This window comes from Tenrec ecaudatus, chromosome 1, assembly GCF_050624435.1.
Source record: "Tenrec ecaudatus isolate mTenEca1 chromosome 1, mTenEca1.hap1, whole genome shotgun sequence".
In the NCBI taxonomy this organism is placed as follows: Eukaryota; Metazoa; Chordata; class Mammalia; order Afrosoricida; family Tenrecidae; genus Tenrec; species Tenrec ecaudatus.
Window position 1 is genome coordinate 92,630,304 of NC_134530.1, and position 18,617 is coordinate 92,648,920.

Consider the following 18,617-nt stretch of genomic DNA (forward strand, 5'->3'; position numbering starts at 1 on the left):
ATTAAAAATGCAGATGGTTACAGGGGCCAAGAAGATACTGGAAAGGGGTGGGTCCTTCCCAGCAGAAGGGTGTGTGTTGAGTGGGGAAGTTGAATGACAGACCAGAGTCCATAAAATGTTCCAGCCAGTTAGCCCCTTAGAGCCACAGGCCCCGTGTCGCCAGAAATGCCGGCTTTTAAATTTTTGTTTCAAAGAACACAAGGAAATCTGACCCTACATTAAAAAATAAGTGAAAATGTTCTATTAACACCACAGTAAAAAAAGGTTAACAGCGTGAAAGTCAAGTAAAATCCACATGCTGATTGCATTCAGGCCAGTGGTTGGCAGCCCCCACTCCTGTCCAGTGCTTGCCTTGAGGTGTGGGCAGGGCACTGCCATGGCGCTCCGGTGTGTTGCAGGGTAGAATGTCTCCAAAGGTTGTCAACGAATCACCAGGCCTTTCTTGCAAGGCGCCTCTGAGCAGACTCGGAGTACCACCCTTTCAGTTCAGCAACCCAGTGTTAGTTAGCTGTGCGTGTGCTCCAGAGACTCCTGGCCTTGAGGTCTCCAAGTGATCTTACAGTTGTGCCCTCCATGTCGTGATTCACTGTCGTAAATAAGAAGTTAAAGGATAGCAAGTTGGCTTGGCTTTGCTTTCCCAACGGACACCCGGAGGCCGACTCGGGGTCATTCCTGTCGTGCTGTTCTTTGAGGTATTTGAAGGAGAGCAGAAAAGGTGGCACCGTGTCAACCTTGCTGGGCTTGAGGGGTGGAGTGGGGTGGGGAGACCACAGGACTGGGAATTTTTGCCCGGTGGGTTTGCATTATTGAAAGGGGTTGTTGGCACTTAGGATGTGGGATGAACTCATGAGCTCATACGTGCCTTGCCCCCAGGCTCTTTATCTGTCCTAGAGGTACTTTGAAAGGAAACATAATGTACCTTGGTATCTCACTCAGACCTTGCTTTTCAGGAGCCGGGGAGTGCTCCACCAATTCTCTGGGACCGAGACGAACAAAATCTGGCCCTATGTGTACACGCTCTTCTCGAACAAGATCTCACCTATTGAATCCAAAGCAGCCTACTGAGCCTGCCCGACAGAAGAACCAGGAGAATGTGATCATTCAATTGTGTGTGAAGTCTTGGTGCCATGTCCAAATCAGAAGCTCACTCCTCCAGCCCGCGGCGTCTTTCCTCCTTTCTGTCGGGAGCTGGTCTACGCAAATGAACGAGCAGAAAAACACGGGGCTTCCCTTTGCCTTTCTGAAGGAGGGCCCCGTCCACATCGAAGATGCCTCTGCACAGGTCTCACGCCCTTTGTGAAGAAGCAGGTATCGATAGAATTTCAAATGGTGTATGATCTGATTGCCAATTTTGCCGGCCAGGTTGTCGCTCTAGTAGCATCCTCGGTGGGGTTGGCCACTGGCTCTGTCCCTCAAAGGCAGTGGAACTACGGCACCAGCAGGCCTGAGCACGCCTCTACAGCCCCGGCCCCCGGCCCTGGTGTGTGCTCTGCCGGTCACAGTGGAATTGAAGCCAGATGCCCTCAGGCTGCTCCTCTGGTCTGCAGTGATGGGCCCACCATTCAGTTTTCTCTCGCTCGAGTGACACCTTTTTTCGGTATCCATGCTGCACGGAGTTGCCCCTTTGCAGACCTCCTGGAATGAAATGATTTGGCTTTTACTAATTTCATTAGATGGCATTATTTGTACATCTCTTTGATCTCTCCTGAGATGAATGGGGACAGTTGTTGCTTTGGTCCCTCTCAAATCTCCTTTTCTGAGAGCTGATTGCAGGGAGACCACAGAGCTCTCTTCCCCTTCCAAGCACTCAACTCTGCAGAGGATCTAAAACGGCTGCTCGGAATCTTGTGGATTGACATGGCTCTTTTTATTGTGTGTGTGGCTGGGGTGGGGTGGGGGGGAATAAATAAAAGCCTCCAAAGTCTCATAGAAAATCTTCCCGAAACACAAATATTAAAAGATAGCTCATACATGAAACCATAAGAGCCTATGAAATTACTGGACTAACAGACTGTTTTAGCTTTTTTTACTCAAGACAATAAAACTTTGTTTTGAAAATGCTGCTAAATATGGATGCCGACAGTGTGTTTCTCCTGCAAGTGACCAAGCATGTTATTAGTCAGCAAAGGGCAGGGAGCCTGTGGGGGTCGACGACAATGTTGCACACACTGTGCCCGATCGAGTATGACGGCTTGATTAGGGAAACATATATATATCTTTTCGAAAGATGCATTTGATGGGTGACCATAAAGTCTAGATGCAGAAATGATGCTATCTTGTTGCACATGGTAATGTCATATACCAATAAACTATTGATTGAGTTGTCTGGTTTCCAGACTTGGCGACCACTTTGTGCTATTCTTGCTCTCCTCTGGGAAGGACGATGGACTCTCTTCCTGTTGCCTTAAAGATTCATATCCACCCCACCGCACCCCTCCTGCTCTGCAGGTCACTTTATCTCTTCATCCACCACGGCGGTCTTCAGGGAGAGGCCTTTAGTGGTCCGAGGACTGACTTCTGCCTGACGCTGCCTATTGATGAAGGGACAGGATTTAAAAAATCTGTGTCGGCACACTTCGGTGGCATTATATTCTGACTCTTTGAAGGGGCCCCAGTGAACCCACTCAACCCAGTGCCATCTTGCTTCTCTACGGTAACGCGGCCTTTTCTTTGACAGCTCCTGCCCAGACTCTTGGCAGTTCCTCTGCTTTTGCCCCTTTGTGTGAATGTTCTTAGCTATCCCGATAGCTGCCCAAACCTTCCCGATCATGGAAAAGGGAGAGTATTTCATTTCTTTTTAGCTCAGAGCTACGCGGTGTGACCGCACACATGGCAGTGCCGCGGAGCACTGATGAGAGCAGCGCGTCAAAGCCAGTCGGCGAGGAGAAGGTGGACATCCAGCACAGGAGTCGTGTCCAGGTTTCCTGGGGGGCCAGGTCTGGAGGAAAACAAACATGATGGGAGAAGATCGCGCAGTTTAGAGTAACACTGCCTTTGAGACTATTCCCAAACATAGATTAAGAGAGTTCAGGTTATGATATGGCTAATTCAAGAGAGACAAGCATGCGCTTTTTAAGATGCAGAAAACATTTCAAGCTACTTTTCGTTGTCTGAGGCTTTGACCTTAAGCGGTACGGGAAATAGGCCCCTAATTCTGTGCTCTCTATGCTGCCACCCTCCCATCCTCCTTGCTCTCCGCGTTCCCAGATGAACAGGTAATGTCACCAGTGTCGGGTTCACTCGGTGCATCCTGGATCGCCCAGAGAGAGGTTGAGGGTCCTTTGCTAGGTGAGACCAGTAAAAGACAAGCACCTCACGGGGCTCTTTGAGCAGCGACATGTGTTCCATGTTCAATAAGATCACCCTTGTTGAGTTTCCCCCACAAAGTGATTTGTGGAAAATTAAAGGTATCTTGAAAAACACACGGACAACTATGAAGCGAAAGGGGCGGCTTTCCCTCGGTTGTTCTTGCATCCCCGTGCACGGGGCTGTTGACACGTAAGCAGAAGGACCTCTAAGGTGCCCCACATTCTGTGGTTCTTGCTAGCTCTTCATTCACCTTTACTATCGTCACAATTTACGTAGAACCTGAAAATGCGGCTGTGCGTAATGCCCTCTGACAGCCGCGGGGCATCACAAACACCACTCATTTCCTGCCCAAGGTCAAAGCACCATTCTCTCACCAACACACAGGCCCTTTCTAATAAACTAGTCCTTCGTAAGTGCTAGCAGGCGAGCAAATGAGCACCTAGCATAGGTCACGCTTTGACTTGCTCCAGCCTTCTTTGCGTTACCAACGTTCTGATTGCCAAATCTGGACATCTGACGTATACATCAGTCCCGCGGTAGTGCTGATTTTCATTCAGTGGTTTAATTTCATTGTGGCATAGTTTGGGGGGGGTGGGGGTGGAAGACAGCTTTCTACATTGTTCTCCTTCCACCCTCCACAAAAACCCCAAACCAAACCCACTGCCATCAAGACACGGTGTAGGGGATTACAAATTGGGCTGCTAACCCCAAGGTCAGCCTTTGAACCCCCAGCCACTCTGCTGGAGAAAGGTAAGACTTTCTACTCATAAGAATGTACTACCTTGGGAACCCCGAGCAGCAGCTCTGCCTTGTCCTGTGAGGCCCGTGCACCCCCCTAAACCAGCCAGGCTCCTGTTTCCACCAGAGTGTGGCCCCTCTGGACAAAGAGGAGAAAACTCATGGGTGAGGAAGAATTCTTATAGGAAGTTGGTTTGGGGGCTTGTCTTAAAATTTTAATATCTTGGTGAGACAAGTCAGTTTTTAAAAGAAGCCTGCACAAACCTATAAATCGAATTTTTATACAATATCATTCACTGAAACCTGAGTTTGATATTTGAGCCAAAGCAAGGGCTGTCTTGCAATCTCGAGCTCTGAGAGATAGGAGCTAGGAAAGAACAGCATTCCAGTTCAAGCCATAAAGACCGCATAGTTCCAAGTGTTTTAATTCACAAGGCAGTCCACATTCTTTCTCTGAGTCCTGCGAGCTCAGTAACTCCCTAGTCTCTTCCGTGTCTAAAGAAGAGCCCAGAATTGGAGACTGTGCGCTGGCCATGAGCTACCACCCTGCTCTTACAGAACTGACCCCGTCTGCTGTCCTGATGATGTATGTATGAGACCCCAATGTCAGGAAACTATGAAAGTATCAATAGTGACAATGGAGCTGCTTCCTGCACCTGCTAAGGCATCAATTAAAATTGGTCATAAGCACCACCTTATCTCGGTTTTTTGTTTAAACACATGGCAGAATTCTTGCCAAAATAAGCACCATTATCTGAGCTTCAGGGAGACCCCCGAGTTGACCACTGGGTGTGTGCATGTGCATGCTATGTGCTACAGTAAAGTATAAAGAAAGGGTGAGCACTCTCGTGCAGAATGGACATGAATTCTTTCCATCAGTAATAATGGCTTTCCCAGGTAGAGCACGCTAATCCTTAGCAGGAAACGTTGACTAACCTGAGTTTGCCTTTTCTGAGAAGCCGTCTCTCTTGAAGAGAACCTTCAAGATTCTGGAGGTGGTGTGTGTTTAACTCCTTCACAAAGTCTTTTCATTTTAAAGCACTAGCTGAGAGTCAGCAATATACTACATGAACATTATTTTGTATTTAACTGAGAGAATAAAGGAGCACTATGACTAAGCGGACAGCCTTTATGCAAGCTCCACGGGTGGCCAGTCAGTCTTAGAGGGCTTTCCTAGCTTTAGGAGAACTTTGTACTACTGATTTTCATATGTTCTGATTTTTGGAATGAGCTGGTCTCGGGGGGAACCCATTGCATGACAATGGCATTTCACTGTGATCCCTCTCCAGCTCAGATCTGTTCACCAACCCAATGGTGACTTGTCTCTCTGGTTTACTGTCTTGTGAAAAAGCTTAGAATTTCCAGAAGTCTTGTTCGCCATGAGCCGGAGTGCTTTTTCTCAGTGCCACAGTTGTCTGCCCTTTTGTGTTTTTTAGCGTGTGCTTATTAATGCAGCGGCCTCAGCCTGTAGTAATCTGTGTATGCCACCCAAATTGTTAATTATACTATGGATTCGTTTTGGTGGTCTTGCTTGAAGATGGAGTCCTACTTTTCAAATGGATAGAAATAAAGTGTTTTCCCCTCCTGAATATTACGAGTGAACTGATTTCATAACCGAAGCTGTGTTCTGCATCTGGCACATTTGTGCCACTTTGCCGTCATGACATTGTCAGCAGCATCTCCAGTTGGCAGGTGAGGCCAACGAAGAGCATGACGTCACCCACGGTGGCTGGAAGGCGTGGCAGAACAAGGCTTATGCTCCCCAGGTGCAGTTTCTCCTTTATGACGACGCCATGCAGCTTCCACCTGTATGTCTCTACATCCACAATTCACACTGGCTTGCACATTGGCCAGTGAACCTCATGGTTAGCACAAGACAGTTGAAACTGTCTACTCCCACGAGAGAATCACGGTCTTTGTACTCCACAGGGACACTTCTACTCTGTCCTAGAGCGTGTCTGGAGTTGAAGTCAGCTGCCGGATGTGAGCAGATTCTGTCCCTGTACTATAGATGAGGAAACTTGATCATTAGTACATTTGGAGTTACTCAAAAGAAGCAGAAACCATAGGCCACTGGGAGGTCGGATATTAAGGAACCAGCGTCTGCTGGAGAAATTCACTGGAGTCTGCCATTCTCACACCATACTGTCTTCCCTCTGAAGCCAGTCAGAAACCAGCTGACCCATGGCAAGGGTATGCAAAGCTTCCCAGTCACTGAGTGGGCAGGGGAAAGCTGAAGTGCATATGGTGGCAATGTGGTAGATTGTATTAAAGGTTGACACATTCATTGTCCCTCTCGTCCCCTCGGACCCCCTTTACTTGTGAGGATTTCACCTCTGTTCTACTGGCTTCATGCTTGGGCACATGACTTGGGGCATATGCCTTGGCTGCCATACTGGAAACAGAGATGACATTTTCTACTTTTAAGAAGAACCCTTAGGAGCCAGAACATGGTCACTAATCTCCCTCAGCCATGAGACCAGCCATCTTATGAGAATTCTACCTGGGTCCTCAGGTGAAGTCTTGGGAGAGTACTATAGTCAGCTCATGACGGATGGTTTGTGTGCATGGTAATTTTTAGAAGCCACTGGATTTGGGGGAGGGTTAGTTATCACAATAAAACTCAGTTGGAGCTGACAAATGGGGCCAAGACTAGCAAATCATGTTATTCAATTACAACTTCAATTTCCTTATCAAACATGGCTAGACCAAGGTGAATAAGTCCCAGAGTTCTCCCTTAACTCCACCTAGTCTCCTGGAGGCTACATGCATACGATTAGATAACTCCCTACACATCGAGGACATACCCGCGTAGTGACTTTCTTGGCCAGGCAAGTACAGATCAAAGGAAAGCTCCGTTGAGCGGAGTGACGTGGGGAAAGGGACCCCAGGAAGAGGAAAAGGTATGTTCCAGAATACGAAGCATGCGTGCCAACTGGAGGCAAAATCAGTAAGAAGGTGAACTGGGGAGATGAAAGACAATACTTACACTGCATAGGCCCTGGCTCTACATGGTTGGTGACAGACGGTACAGACTGTGTGCCAGGAAGCACTCTCATCAGGTTTCCATGACGAATAATATGTCTAGCTAAGATGTGATGATTACATTGTAACAGGAGTGAAAAGACTTCAAGTCCTGGAGAGGTGATGGCAACAGCAAAGGGAGAGACATGGGGTTGAGCGAGGTCGAGGGAGAGGCACATGGAGAGCCTTCTCTCAAAGGGATACTACTCCGATCTGGCCAGTTGTCAGCCTCTTAGGAACACCAGCTCCGTGCTGCTGCCCCATCTTTCAAAGTGTCAGATCTGTTTCTGTGGGAGATATTCCTTTTAAGTGCTTATAATTAGAGTAAGAAAAAAAGATGACAAAGGACAAACCGCTTATGTGGTTCGAGCGATTTGACCAATTTGGGACTTGTGGATTTGAGATGGAAGACGTTGGAATGTTCGGGGACTGCGGAGGTGAGCTACCTATAGCAGGAGGGATTTTAGAGTTTTGACACAGTACACAGTTCTATAGATAGAGGTTCTGTAATAAATGGCCGCCTATTGAAATATGCTATTTGAGTGTTTCCCTGGATGAAATTTTCCCCATATTCATTTCATCAGTGAATGAGAGCATTGAATGAGACAATGGAAACCACACGTACACTTGAGGAAAGATACATAAACTGTGTGCATCTGAAATAGAAGATAATGCCCAAACCCAACTGCCGTTGACTAGAATTGCCTCTGTGGGTTTCCAAGACGATAACTCTCTATGGAAGTAGGAAGCCTCCTCTTTCTCCCTCACAGAAGCTGGCGGTTTTGAACTTCTGACCTTGTAGTGAGCAGCCCAACAACCAACCATGCTCCCACCAGGGTTCCCGAAGAAGATACAAACTGCAATTTCATGGAGTGTATTCTGTGCTAGAATAACAGGCCACATCATTGGCCAAGCATTTTAGACCAATCATAGCACCGTGAGTTGGAATCAACTGAATGGCAGTGAGTGTGGAGTTTGGCGGAGTTCATGAACTTGAGACGTAGAAAAATTAAGTTATTTAATGACTGACCAACCATCCAGTAAACGGGAGAAAGAGGACTTCAACCCCACTTCTCACTTCCAAGAACAGCCAGCTGTTTCTTCCTCATTTTGACTCGCTGCCCAATCAGCCAGCGAACCAATGAAGGCGCCCTCCGGCTGTGGGTCGGGCCCTCAGGAAGGGCGTCCGAGCACCACCACTGGGGTGTGGACAGGAGCTGGGCAGTGCTTCATCTCCTGTGGGTCCAGTGGCATAGTCATTAAGTGTTAGGCCAGGATCTGAAAGGTGGGCTATTTGAACCCTCAGCTGCTCCGTGGCCAGCGGGCTAATCTGCTTTTGTTAAGATTTTCACCTCTGTGCTGCTGCAGCGAGTCAGGATCAGTTCCATGTCTGGCTTTTTCAGGATGTCGCCAGTTGGGGGCAGGTCCATTCACCAGCCTGCAAGGCCTCCGTGAAGATAGGCTTGCTTTGTCCATCAGGAGTCAATACCCTGCACACTCCACTCTGTGGCGATGTTCTCTGAGCGAGGAATGGGATTTCCTGACAAGGAGCAATCAGGAAAACATCCCTGAAGGGAGTCCAGCTCCCCGTCAGGGCTTCTCTTTCCACAGTAGTGGCCCACATGTATTGACCGCCCGAGTTGGGCTATTGCCTGTATCTCTGTCATCCTCGCTGCACCGACAGTCACAGATGGGTAACTGAACCACCAGCACGCACCAGCGGCCTTCGATTGTAGGTGCTCACACGAATATGAAACCTATTGGTCCAGCAGGGCCAGAGAGAAGATGGTTAAGCTACAATTACTTACTGACCTGAACAAACCATCTATAGTTTGTCTGAAAGCGTTTTGCTTGTTTGAGATGAACTTGCTTGTCACGAAAGACCCCCAAGTCCATTTCAGTTTTACTTTTCCTCTTTTTCTTTTTTTTTTTTAAGCCATTCAAACCACTGTGTAGATTTGAGGGCTATGGAATCTGGAGGGATTTTTTTTTTTTACAGAAAACCTTTATTTAACATCGGATTTTTAAAAAAGGAAACATACTATATATTTATATATATTACACAGGCCAAGAAATTAAACCAAAAGCAAGGTCCTGTTAAACCCTTCATTGTTTTGTCCCCCACCCCGTGCCCACACCCAATCCCTTCTCAGAGTGATCAATGTCGTCTCAGTCGTTCTAACACACCACGTTTCTTCTTTGTTTTGCCTTATAGCGATGGTGATGTAAGTATTTATCTTTGTAAGACTGACCGAGCTTGTGAAACACAATGTTTTCTGGTTCTTCCCATGTATGGAATAGTTTTGTGTCCTCCCCATAGAGCTGCCTGCTTTTCTAGCTCTCATATGGAAGTCATAACTACAATTTATAATGCTGGCATTCACACATGAGAAGAGGTGGTGAGAATTCTTTAAAGAAAACAACAGATGCCTAAATCTGAATATTACTTAAAAAAAAAATCTGAGTATTTCTACACTTTGTTCCTGAACCATCAGTTTAATAAGACAGCAAATGAAATGACAACCAATTCATCCCTACAGCATGACTGGGAACACTGAAAACTATCATTTTCATTTGAGTCTGGAAATTTCTGAAAGCACCAGCACCGAGCGTGGATCCCGCACAGACGTCGAAAGCAGAACTGCACCCACTCCTCATTTACTGACCGAATTAGCCTCCAAAGACTAGGCCATTACATGACGATAGGCATGTATGAAACGAAAGGTGACCACATTAGATTACAACGTGGAGAATGACTATATCTTTACACAACTGCCAACTTACATTATTACTTACTTGTCAACCACAGAGAATCATGGCCCATCATATTGACACATAACGCTAGCCGTCTTGCCTCACACCATGTTATTTAATACTGCTACTGTACATCACGGTGTGAGTCTGGCTTAACTTGACAAACAAATTCATAGACACTCGTGTGTATAAAGAGAGAACTTATATCAGAATAATTGTATAACAAGAAAACATCCCAGCCCAGATCAAAGCCATAAGTCCGTTATTAGCCCATATGTCTGATACCTGTCTGTAAATTCCTCTTCAGATTCATGCAACACAAGCAATGACACCGAATGCAGGAAGATACAATGGTGGTGGAAGAATCTCAGCACTGGCAGGGGTGTCCAGCTGGCTCCTCCAGCTCCAGGGCTCTGGCTCCATCAGCATAGTTCCACAAAGCTTATCAACAGGAAGATGTAGCTGAGTGTGTCCCGCCTCCGGGGAGAAAGAAAAGAGTTCCTAGAATGCTCAGGAGAAGGCCATGCCCACACAGAGGTACTATTGGCTATGACTTGATTGACAGGCTAGACTCCACCCCTTCGCAAGTTGACAGGAGATTATGTAACTGCCACAATCACTAATGGGTAAAATAGTTCGGTAGCAGATATTTTACTTTTGCTATAAATGGGAGATATCAGATCATGAGATAGTCAATAAGTGAGGAGTAATTGTATTTGGAAACAGAGAGCACAGTGGTTCTACGTGGGGAAATCCTGGGAATAGCCATGTTGGACCAAAGCCCTCACTCAGGATTGGGATTGAAGGAAGATGCATGAAAGTGCATGGACCTACAAGTGTAAACCTTCAGAGGGTCCAGCTTCTGAGAACCTGGAAGGAGAGGTATGTCTTGGAGATTTAATAATGTAGAAGGAAGAAGAAAAAGAAAGAAAATAAGGAAGAGACTTACACCAAAAAGTTTTGTGAAATTTAAAACATGAGATGCCCCCTTCATTCCAAAAAGATGTTATTTTTAAAATGCATTGCACTGTACTAACTGAAGAGGGCACCCTTGAACTAAGAAACCTAGTAAGAAACTCATTCAGCAGCATACTCATAGGAACACCTGGCCCAGGAAGATACAAAACCCTTAAAAATGAACAGAAAAAGACAGTTAACATCCATATCAAGCTACTTTAAGTAGAAAATAAATGAGGAATAAAAAAATCTTCAATTCAAGATCACACGCAAGACCTATTTCAAAGCAGGGGAAACTAGCACACCACTCCAACACAAGCCTAATTTTACTAGAAAGCAATGGCATATATGAATAGAAAACCACAGTTCAGGACTTCAAAAATTCAGGTAAGAAATAGACTAAAAAAACCCCAAAAGATAAGAAATGAAAGTGTTCTCAAGAGGGAGAACAAAATGAAGAAAAGGATAATGATTTCGAAAGTTAGAACTAAATTAGAAGTTGCATAGGTGGAATAGATTCAGCAAAATATACAAAAGAGACAAGAAAAAGAGGGATAAATGTGTCTCAGAGAAAACAAATTGTGAAAAAATTTTATAGTTCAGAAATAAAAGAATTATAGAAGACAAAGAAGATCTAGCATACCTATAATTGAATTCTCAAGGAAAGAAAACAAAACTATAAATCCAAACCAGTATTTAATTGGAGCTCTGTGGCATAGTGATTATACATTGGACTGCAATCCGGCAACCAACATTTACGTGTAATCCCATAAAACTAAACAAAACTGAAAGAAAGCCCGAGTCTACATATTGAAAGGTCCTCCGTGAAACTGAAAATTGCCTCCAGTATGGTTAACTTTGAGACATAATCTATTCTTCCTAAGCAAACTACTCTCTATCTCCAGGCAAAAAGACCAAGGGTCCCAAGATACAAACCCAAAAAACAATGGAGCAACAGTTGTCAAGATAACAAAGTGTGGACCCCAAATTTCATATCCAACGAAGCTGATCTTCAATTATCAAGGTTCTAGATAAATAATTTTTAAATGCAAGATCAAAGAGGCGAGTCTTGAGTTCCAATTCCAGGATGGTGTCACTGGTGGCCACATTCAGCTGCTAACCAAAATATGGACCACTTGAGTCTACCCAGAGGCATCCTGGAAGAAAGACCAGTGATCGGTTTCTGAAAAATCAGCTGTCAAAAGCCCTTCGGAGCACAAGTCTATGCCGCCACGCATGGGGTGGACATACGTCTAAGTCAACTCAATGACAACTGGCAACAAAAGCAGCTGGTACTGAGGAGTCAGCACTAGAAGACAGCATCAAACCAAGAGGACTGCAGGAATCACCCACAGGACAGCAGTGATCTAGTTCGCTGAATTGAAGAGTTTAAAATGAAGGCAGTGAACAAGGTGGAATGGCATGTAAATGTTTCAGCCCCTCTTTGCAATTGTTTTGGCTCTGCATTTACCATGTAAGCTCAAGGTCCGTGGCTTGATCCTACCAGTAGTTCCGTGAGAGAGGGTCAAGGTTACCTGTCTTTCTGAGGCTGGTGGTCTTAGAAAACTCCACGGGATTGTTTAGGTTAGGAATTGACTCGATGGCAGTAGGTGGGTATGGTTAGTTATATGTTTAGTGTTTTTAGGCATGGCCACACTTTCATACACAGAGAAACTGCACCATTTTGCATTCCCACCAGCCATGTCCAATTACATTCCCATCAGTAATGTACAAGTGTGCCAAAGTCTTACATGCTTGTTATTCTCTCTCTTAATAATAGCATCCTAGGAGTGGTGAATCGCTATTTCCTTGTGGTTTCGAGCTGCTCCTGAGTGACTAAGCAGCAGCTCTGGCAGCACAGTGCCTAAAGAGCTCAGTTGCTAACGCAAAGATCAGTGGTTTCAAGCCCCCATCTCCTCAGGAGGAAGAGCAATTGCTTCCCACGGACTTCCAGCTTTGGAAACTTACAGGCCCGTTCCACTCTGTCTTTCGAGTGTGAACATGATTCAGAATCGACTCTGTGGCAATGGATTGGGTTATTGGCTGGTTAGTGACTATGATGTTAAGCATTTTTTCTCATGTGTTTATTGGCCATCGGTATGTCTTCTTCAAAGAAATGTCTATTCAAATCCTTTGCCATTTTAACACAGCATTGTTTGTGGTTGTATGAATATGTTTAAGAGTTCTGTGATAGAGTTTGTGTGAACACAGGAGGTCCAGAATTGTCTCACAACAGGGTCAAACACAATGCCATCATCTTCATGATGGGATCTTGTATGAGCAGCCAAGCAGTGGGGAATATTAAGGTGGAGTAAAAAAACAAAAAGCGCCAAACTCGTGGTCATGGAGTCAGCACTGACTTACAGTGACCCTATGGGACAGGGAAAAACTGCCTCTGAGTTTCCGAGACTGTAGCTGTTTCTAGAAGTAGAAAGCCCGGGTTTTCTCCTAGGGAGCAGCTGGTGGTCTTGAGCTGCTGATGTTGTGGATTGCAGGCCCAAACACTATGCCACCGGAACACTGATATAATGGAAAAAATTAATTTTCCTCAGGTGTGTGATCTACTTCTATTTAAGCAGATTCTGTAAGAGGTTTGTCCCTTCTCCTTCTTGTTAGTCTGGATCTCACATCTGGTTCGTCAATCTGCCTTATTGCCTGCCAACTCTGGGAGCTATCCGCAGCCTACTGACCATATAGTTATTTGACTCGGCAGTCATGAGCCTGACTTGCTGACCTTGAATTCATCACCTACTATCTCCATCAACATATGGTCTTCCTGCTTCCTGGATCATCTTCTACTTCTTGGTTCATTAGCCTTGGCTGGCTACACAAGCCTAGCAAAGCTCTAGTCTAATTATCTATCTATCTAGCTAGCTAGCTATCTAGCTAGCTATCTTAATACAATTAATTTTGCTTTTTGAGAGAGCCTTCCCCTACACAAGTTCTTTTTAATCATTTTATTGGGGGCTCATACAACTCTTATCACAATCCATACATACATCAATTGTGTAAAGCACATTTGTACATTCATTGTCCTCATCATTCTCAAAACATTTGCTCTCCACATAAGCCCCTGGCATCAGCTCCTTATTTTCTCCCCCTTTCTCCCTGCTCCCCACTCCTTAATGAACCCTTGATAATTTATAAGTTATTATTTTGTCATATCTTACAGTCTGACATCTCCCTTCACCCACTTTTCTGTTGTCTGTCTCCCAAGGAAGAGGTTATATGTAGATCCTATAATCGGTTTCCTCTCTCTACTCCACCCTCCCTCCACCCTCCTGGTATCGCCACTCTCACCACTGGTCCCGAAGGGATCATCCGTATTGGATTCCCTGTGTTTCCAGTTCCTATCTGTAGCAGCTTACACAAGTTCTTAATACACCAGTCTTTTATGACATATGCGCTTTACAAACATCCCCCCCGCCCTTTCTCTTGGTTTTATTTTCACTTTCTTAGTATTTGTCATTCAAAGCATCAGTTTCCGATTTTGATTGTCAAATTTATCGATTTTTAAATTTGCGTTGTTTCTACTTTATGTGTGGTAGCTAAGAAGACATTATCTAATACAAAGCCACCAGCATGTCTGTGTCATTTTGTGTGTGTGTGTGCGTGTGTGCTGTGTTGGCTTGGGTGTGCCTGTGATGCTGAAAGCTGTGGACCTGATCATTTACATACCACCAGCGTGGCCCCAAGTGAACAGGATTCAACGGAGCCTCAATACTACAAATGGACTATGAAGGAATAGGCTGTCCACTTCTGAGGGTTTGGCCACTGAAAACCTTGTGGATGGAAGCAGATCACTATCAGACGTACTTTCGGAAGATGAGCCCCTGAGCTGCTTCTTCATAATAGAGTCCAAAGAAAGGATGGAATGGAGTAAAGTGCTCAGGATCTTCATTTGCTGGTAGAGCACCACTCACAATAGGAAGAAGCAGCTATAAACGCCCATTAATAATCAGAACATGGAATGTATAAAGTACGATACTAGGAAAGTTGGAAGTTGTTAAAAATGGAATGCACACAGACCATTAAGGATCTGAAATGGACTGGTATAGATCATTCTGAATAAGACAATCATGTGGTTTACTTTGATAGGAATGACAAATTCCTATCAAAGAGGAACAGTGTCACATTCACTGTCAAAAAGGACATTTCTTTTTTTTAAATTTTATTTTAACAATTTATTGGGGCTCATACAATTCTTATCACAGTTCATACATATACATACATCAATTGTATAAAGCACATCTGTACAGTCTTTGCCTTAATCATTTTTTTCTCCTCTTTTCTTTTTTTACATTTTATTAGGGACTCATACAACTCTTATCACCATCCATACATATACATACATCAACTGTATAAAGCACAACCATACATTCCCTGCCCCAATCATTCTCAAGGCATTTGCTCTCCACTTAAGCCCCTTGCATCAGGTCCTCTTTTTTTTTCCCCTCCCTCCCCTTTCCCCCCTCCCTCATGTGCCCTTGGTAATTTATACCTCGTTATTTTGTCATATCTTGCCCTATCCGGAGTCTCCCTTCCCCCCTTCTCTGCTGTCCCTCTCCCAGGGAAGAGGTCACATGTGGATCCTTGTAATCAGTTCCCCCTTTCCAACCCACTCACCCTCCACTCTCCCAGCATCGTCCCTCACACCCTTGGTCCTGAAGGTATCATCCACCCTGGATTCCCTGTACCTCCAGTCCTCATATGTACCAGTGTACAGCCTCTGTCCTATCCAGGCCTGCAAGGTAGAATTCGGATCATGGTAGTTGGGGGGAGGAAGCATCCAGGATCTGGGGGAAAGCTGTGTTCTTCATCGGTACTACCTCGCACCCTAATTAACCCATCTCCTCTCCTAAACCCCTCTATGAGGGGATCTCCATTGGCCGTCACTTGGGCCTTGGGTCTCCACTCTGCACTTCCCCCTTCATTTAATATGGTATATATATACATATACACATATATACACATACATACACACACTTATATCGTTGTGTTTTTTTTTTTCATGATGCCTTAAACCTGGTCCCTTGGCACCTCGTGATCGCACTGGCCGGTGTGCTTCTTCCATGTGGGCTTTATTGCTTCTGAGCTAGATGGCCGCTTGCTCACCTTCAAGCCTTTAAGACCCCAGACACTATCTCTTTTGATAGCCGGGCACCATCAGCTTTCTTCACCACATTTGCTTATGCACCCATTTGTCTTCAGCGACCCCATCATGGAGGTGTGCAGTCAATGATATGATTTTTTGTTCTTTGATGCCTGGTAACTGATCCCTTTGGGACCACTCGATCACACAGGCTGGTGTGTTCTTCCATGTGAACTTTGTTGCTTCTGAGCTAGATGGCCGCTTGTTTATCTTCAAGCCTTTAAGACCCCAGTCACTATCTCTTTTGATAGCCGGGCACCATCAGCTTTCTTCACCACATTTACTTGTTCACCCACTTTGGCTCCAGCCGTTGTGTCAGGAGAGTGAGCATCATAGAGTTCCAATTTAATAAAAGAAGGTATTCATGCATTGAGGGAGTGTTTGAGTAGAGGCCCAAGGTCCTTCCGCCACCTTAATACTTGACCTATAAATATAGACACATAGATCTATTTCCCCATCCTTCTATATATATTTGCATGTACATGTCTTTGTCTAGACCTCCATGAATGCCCTTTGACTCCTAGCTCTTTCCTCCATCTCCCTTGACTTTCCTCCTGCCCTACTACCATGCTTCATCGCCACCTGGGCTAGAGTATACCTCTTCTCTAAGCAACCTTACCCTTGATCATTTCCCACCAGGCCTGCCACTCCCCCTTCTCTACCATTTGGGGTCCCATGTTTTTCCCTTATCCCTGTGTTTGTTAACACCACTTCCTTACCCCCTTACCCCCCTACCCCAAGTCCCCCCGAAACTGTCGGTCCCGTTGTTTTTCCTCCAGATAGTTCATCCAGCCTGTCCTATTCAGACAGACCTGTGGAGACACTAACATGCACGAAAACAAGACAGAGGAAAACAAAGCAACAGTATACAACCAGACAACAAAACAACAAAAACAAACCACTGACAAAGAACAGAACAAAACAGTTCACAAGAGAAAAGCTTGTAGTTAGTTCAGGGATCGTTTGCTGGCCCTTAGGAGCGTTTTCCAGTCCAGTCTGTTGGGGCACCACGCCCTGGCCCCAAAGTCCACTTTCAGCATTCCCTGGGGACCTTGCCACTCCATTCCCTTGCTGTTCCGCTGCACTCCCCCAGTGATTTGCCTCGGTGTGGTGGGATCAGGTCAGGTGCAATTCCCACACTGTGTCTCCGGTGCTGTCCCCTGTATCGCCCTTAGTCACTGATTGGCATCATTTCTCATAGTGGGGCCAGCCATGTTGTTCTCTCTGTGGACTGGCTGCTGTACTTAGGAACATCATCCTCACGGCCTGGTGGGCCAGGCTGTGCTCCACTCTCTCCTCCTGCCCCTTCATCTTCTCCCATGTGCTCTGATCAGATATGTTCATCTCTCGGAGCTGCAGAGTCAATGTCGTCCTTTGGAACAAATTCTTTTCGGGGGAGGGGCAGGAATCCACTTAATTTATGGTGCTGGGGCCAGCCTCCCAGACCTCTCCACTGGTTCCCTACTCCACGCCGGAATATTGCATTCACACCTTGTGACACTGGGTTGAAGTCTGGTCCCACTTTCCCTGTGGAGATATAAACAATACCCTCCCCTTGGGTGGATTAATGCCCCCTGACCCCACTACCCTTTTCTTACTTGTATTCATCCTTTTGTTTTCCTTTCCCCACCTCCTCCACAAAAAGGACATTTCAAGACCTATCTTGAAGGACAATGTTGTCTGTGTTAGGATAATATCTATACACATACAAGGAAATTCAGCTAATACAACTATTATTCAAATTATGTACCAGAGCTAATGATACACAAACAACTTCTTCCAACTGAAATTGATCAAGCATGCAACCAAGATGCATTCGTAATTATTAGCCATTGGACTGTGAAATTACAATCAAAGAGGAAGGAATATATGATGGAAAATATATGGAATATATGATGCAGGACCTTGGGGACAGAAATGAAGTTATAGATTGCTTGATAGAATTTTGTAAGACCAATAACTTCTTCATTGCAATACCATTTTTCAACAACACATAAAAGCAACTGTGCACATGGCTTTCTCCATAGGAAATACACAGAAGTCAAATCGACCATATATGTGGAAAGAAATCATGGGGAAGTTCAATATTAACAGCTAAAACCAGGCCCGGTGCCAACTGTGGAACAGACCGTCAATTGCTCCGGTTGAAGCTGAAGCAAATGAAAATAGGTTTACAAGCGCCTAAATGCAATCTTGAGGATAGCCCCTCTGAATGTTGAGAACTTCTGAAGAACAGATTACTACATGAAACACAGTGACAAAAGATTTGCTGAGCTGTGGATGACATCAAGAACATCATATGTGTGTTCGCCCTCATAAAGAGATCACTGAAGACACGGGTGCCATAGCCAAGTGTGGCGCAGAAACTACATGATGCCTGGCGATCAGACAGGATAGTGCCGGGGGTCTGCCAATTGTGTCTGCATACAGATACACATCTAAATGAGGCAGCGACGAAGTCCATATGCAAGAAGCATGCCAGCCTGTGCGATCCAAGGATTGTTAATAATGGAACCCAAATCTGAAGGATGGAATGGAATCAGAACTTACATTGTGAATAGCCGGGTTGCAGAGGCTGTGGCTAATAGAGGAAGCCCCAAATCCATTTACAGGGTCCACACATAAACTAAGCCTCAGGTGAATCCCCCTGACCATTGTCTGGGGTGTGAATAGCCTTGTTACT

The 18,617-nt window shown here is 45.3% G+C and overlaps 1 protein-coding gene across 2 annotated transcripts in view; it reads left to right on the top strand.

Moving 5' to 3' along the window:
- The window catches only part of AK4 (adenylate kinase 4), an 83,367-nt gene extending 81,255 nt beyond the window's left edge, over positions 1-2,112 (top strand). For both annotated transcript variants that reach the window (XM_075557185.1, XM_075557180.1), the window contains one exon: positions 951-2,112. In XM_075557185.1, the coding sequence (XP_075413300.1) occupies positions 951-1,065 (115 nt within the window). In that variant the 3' untranslated portion in view covers positions 1,066-2,112. The remainder of the gene's footprint in view (positions 1-950) is intronic.
- Positions 2,113-18,617: the final 16,505 nt, after the last annotated feature.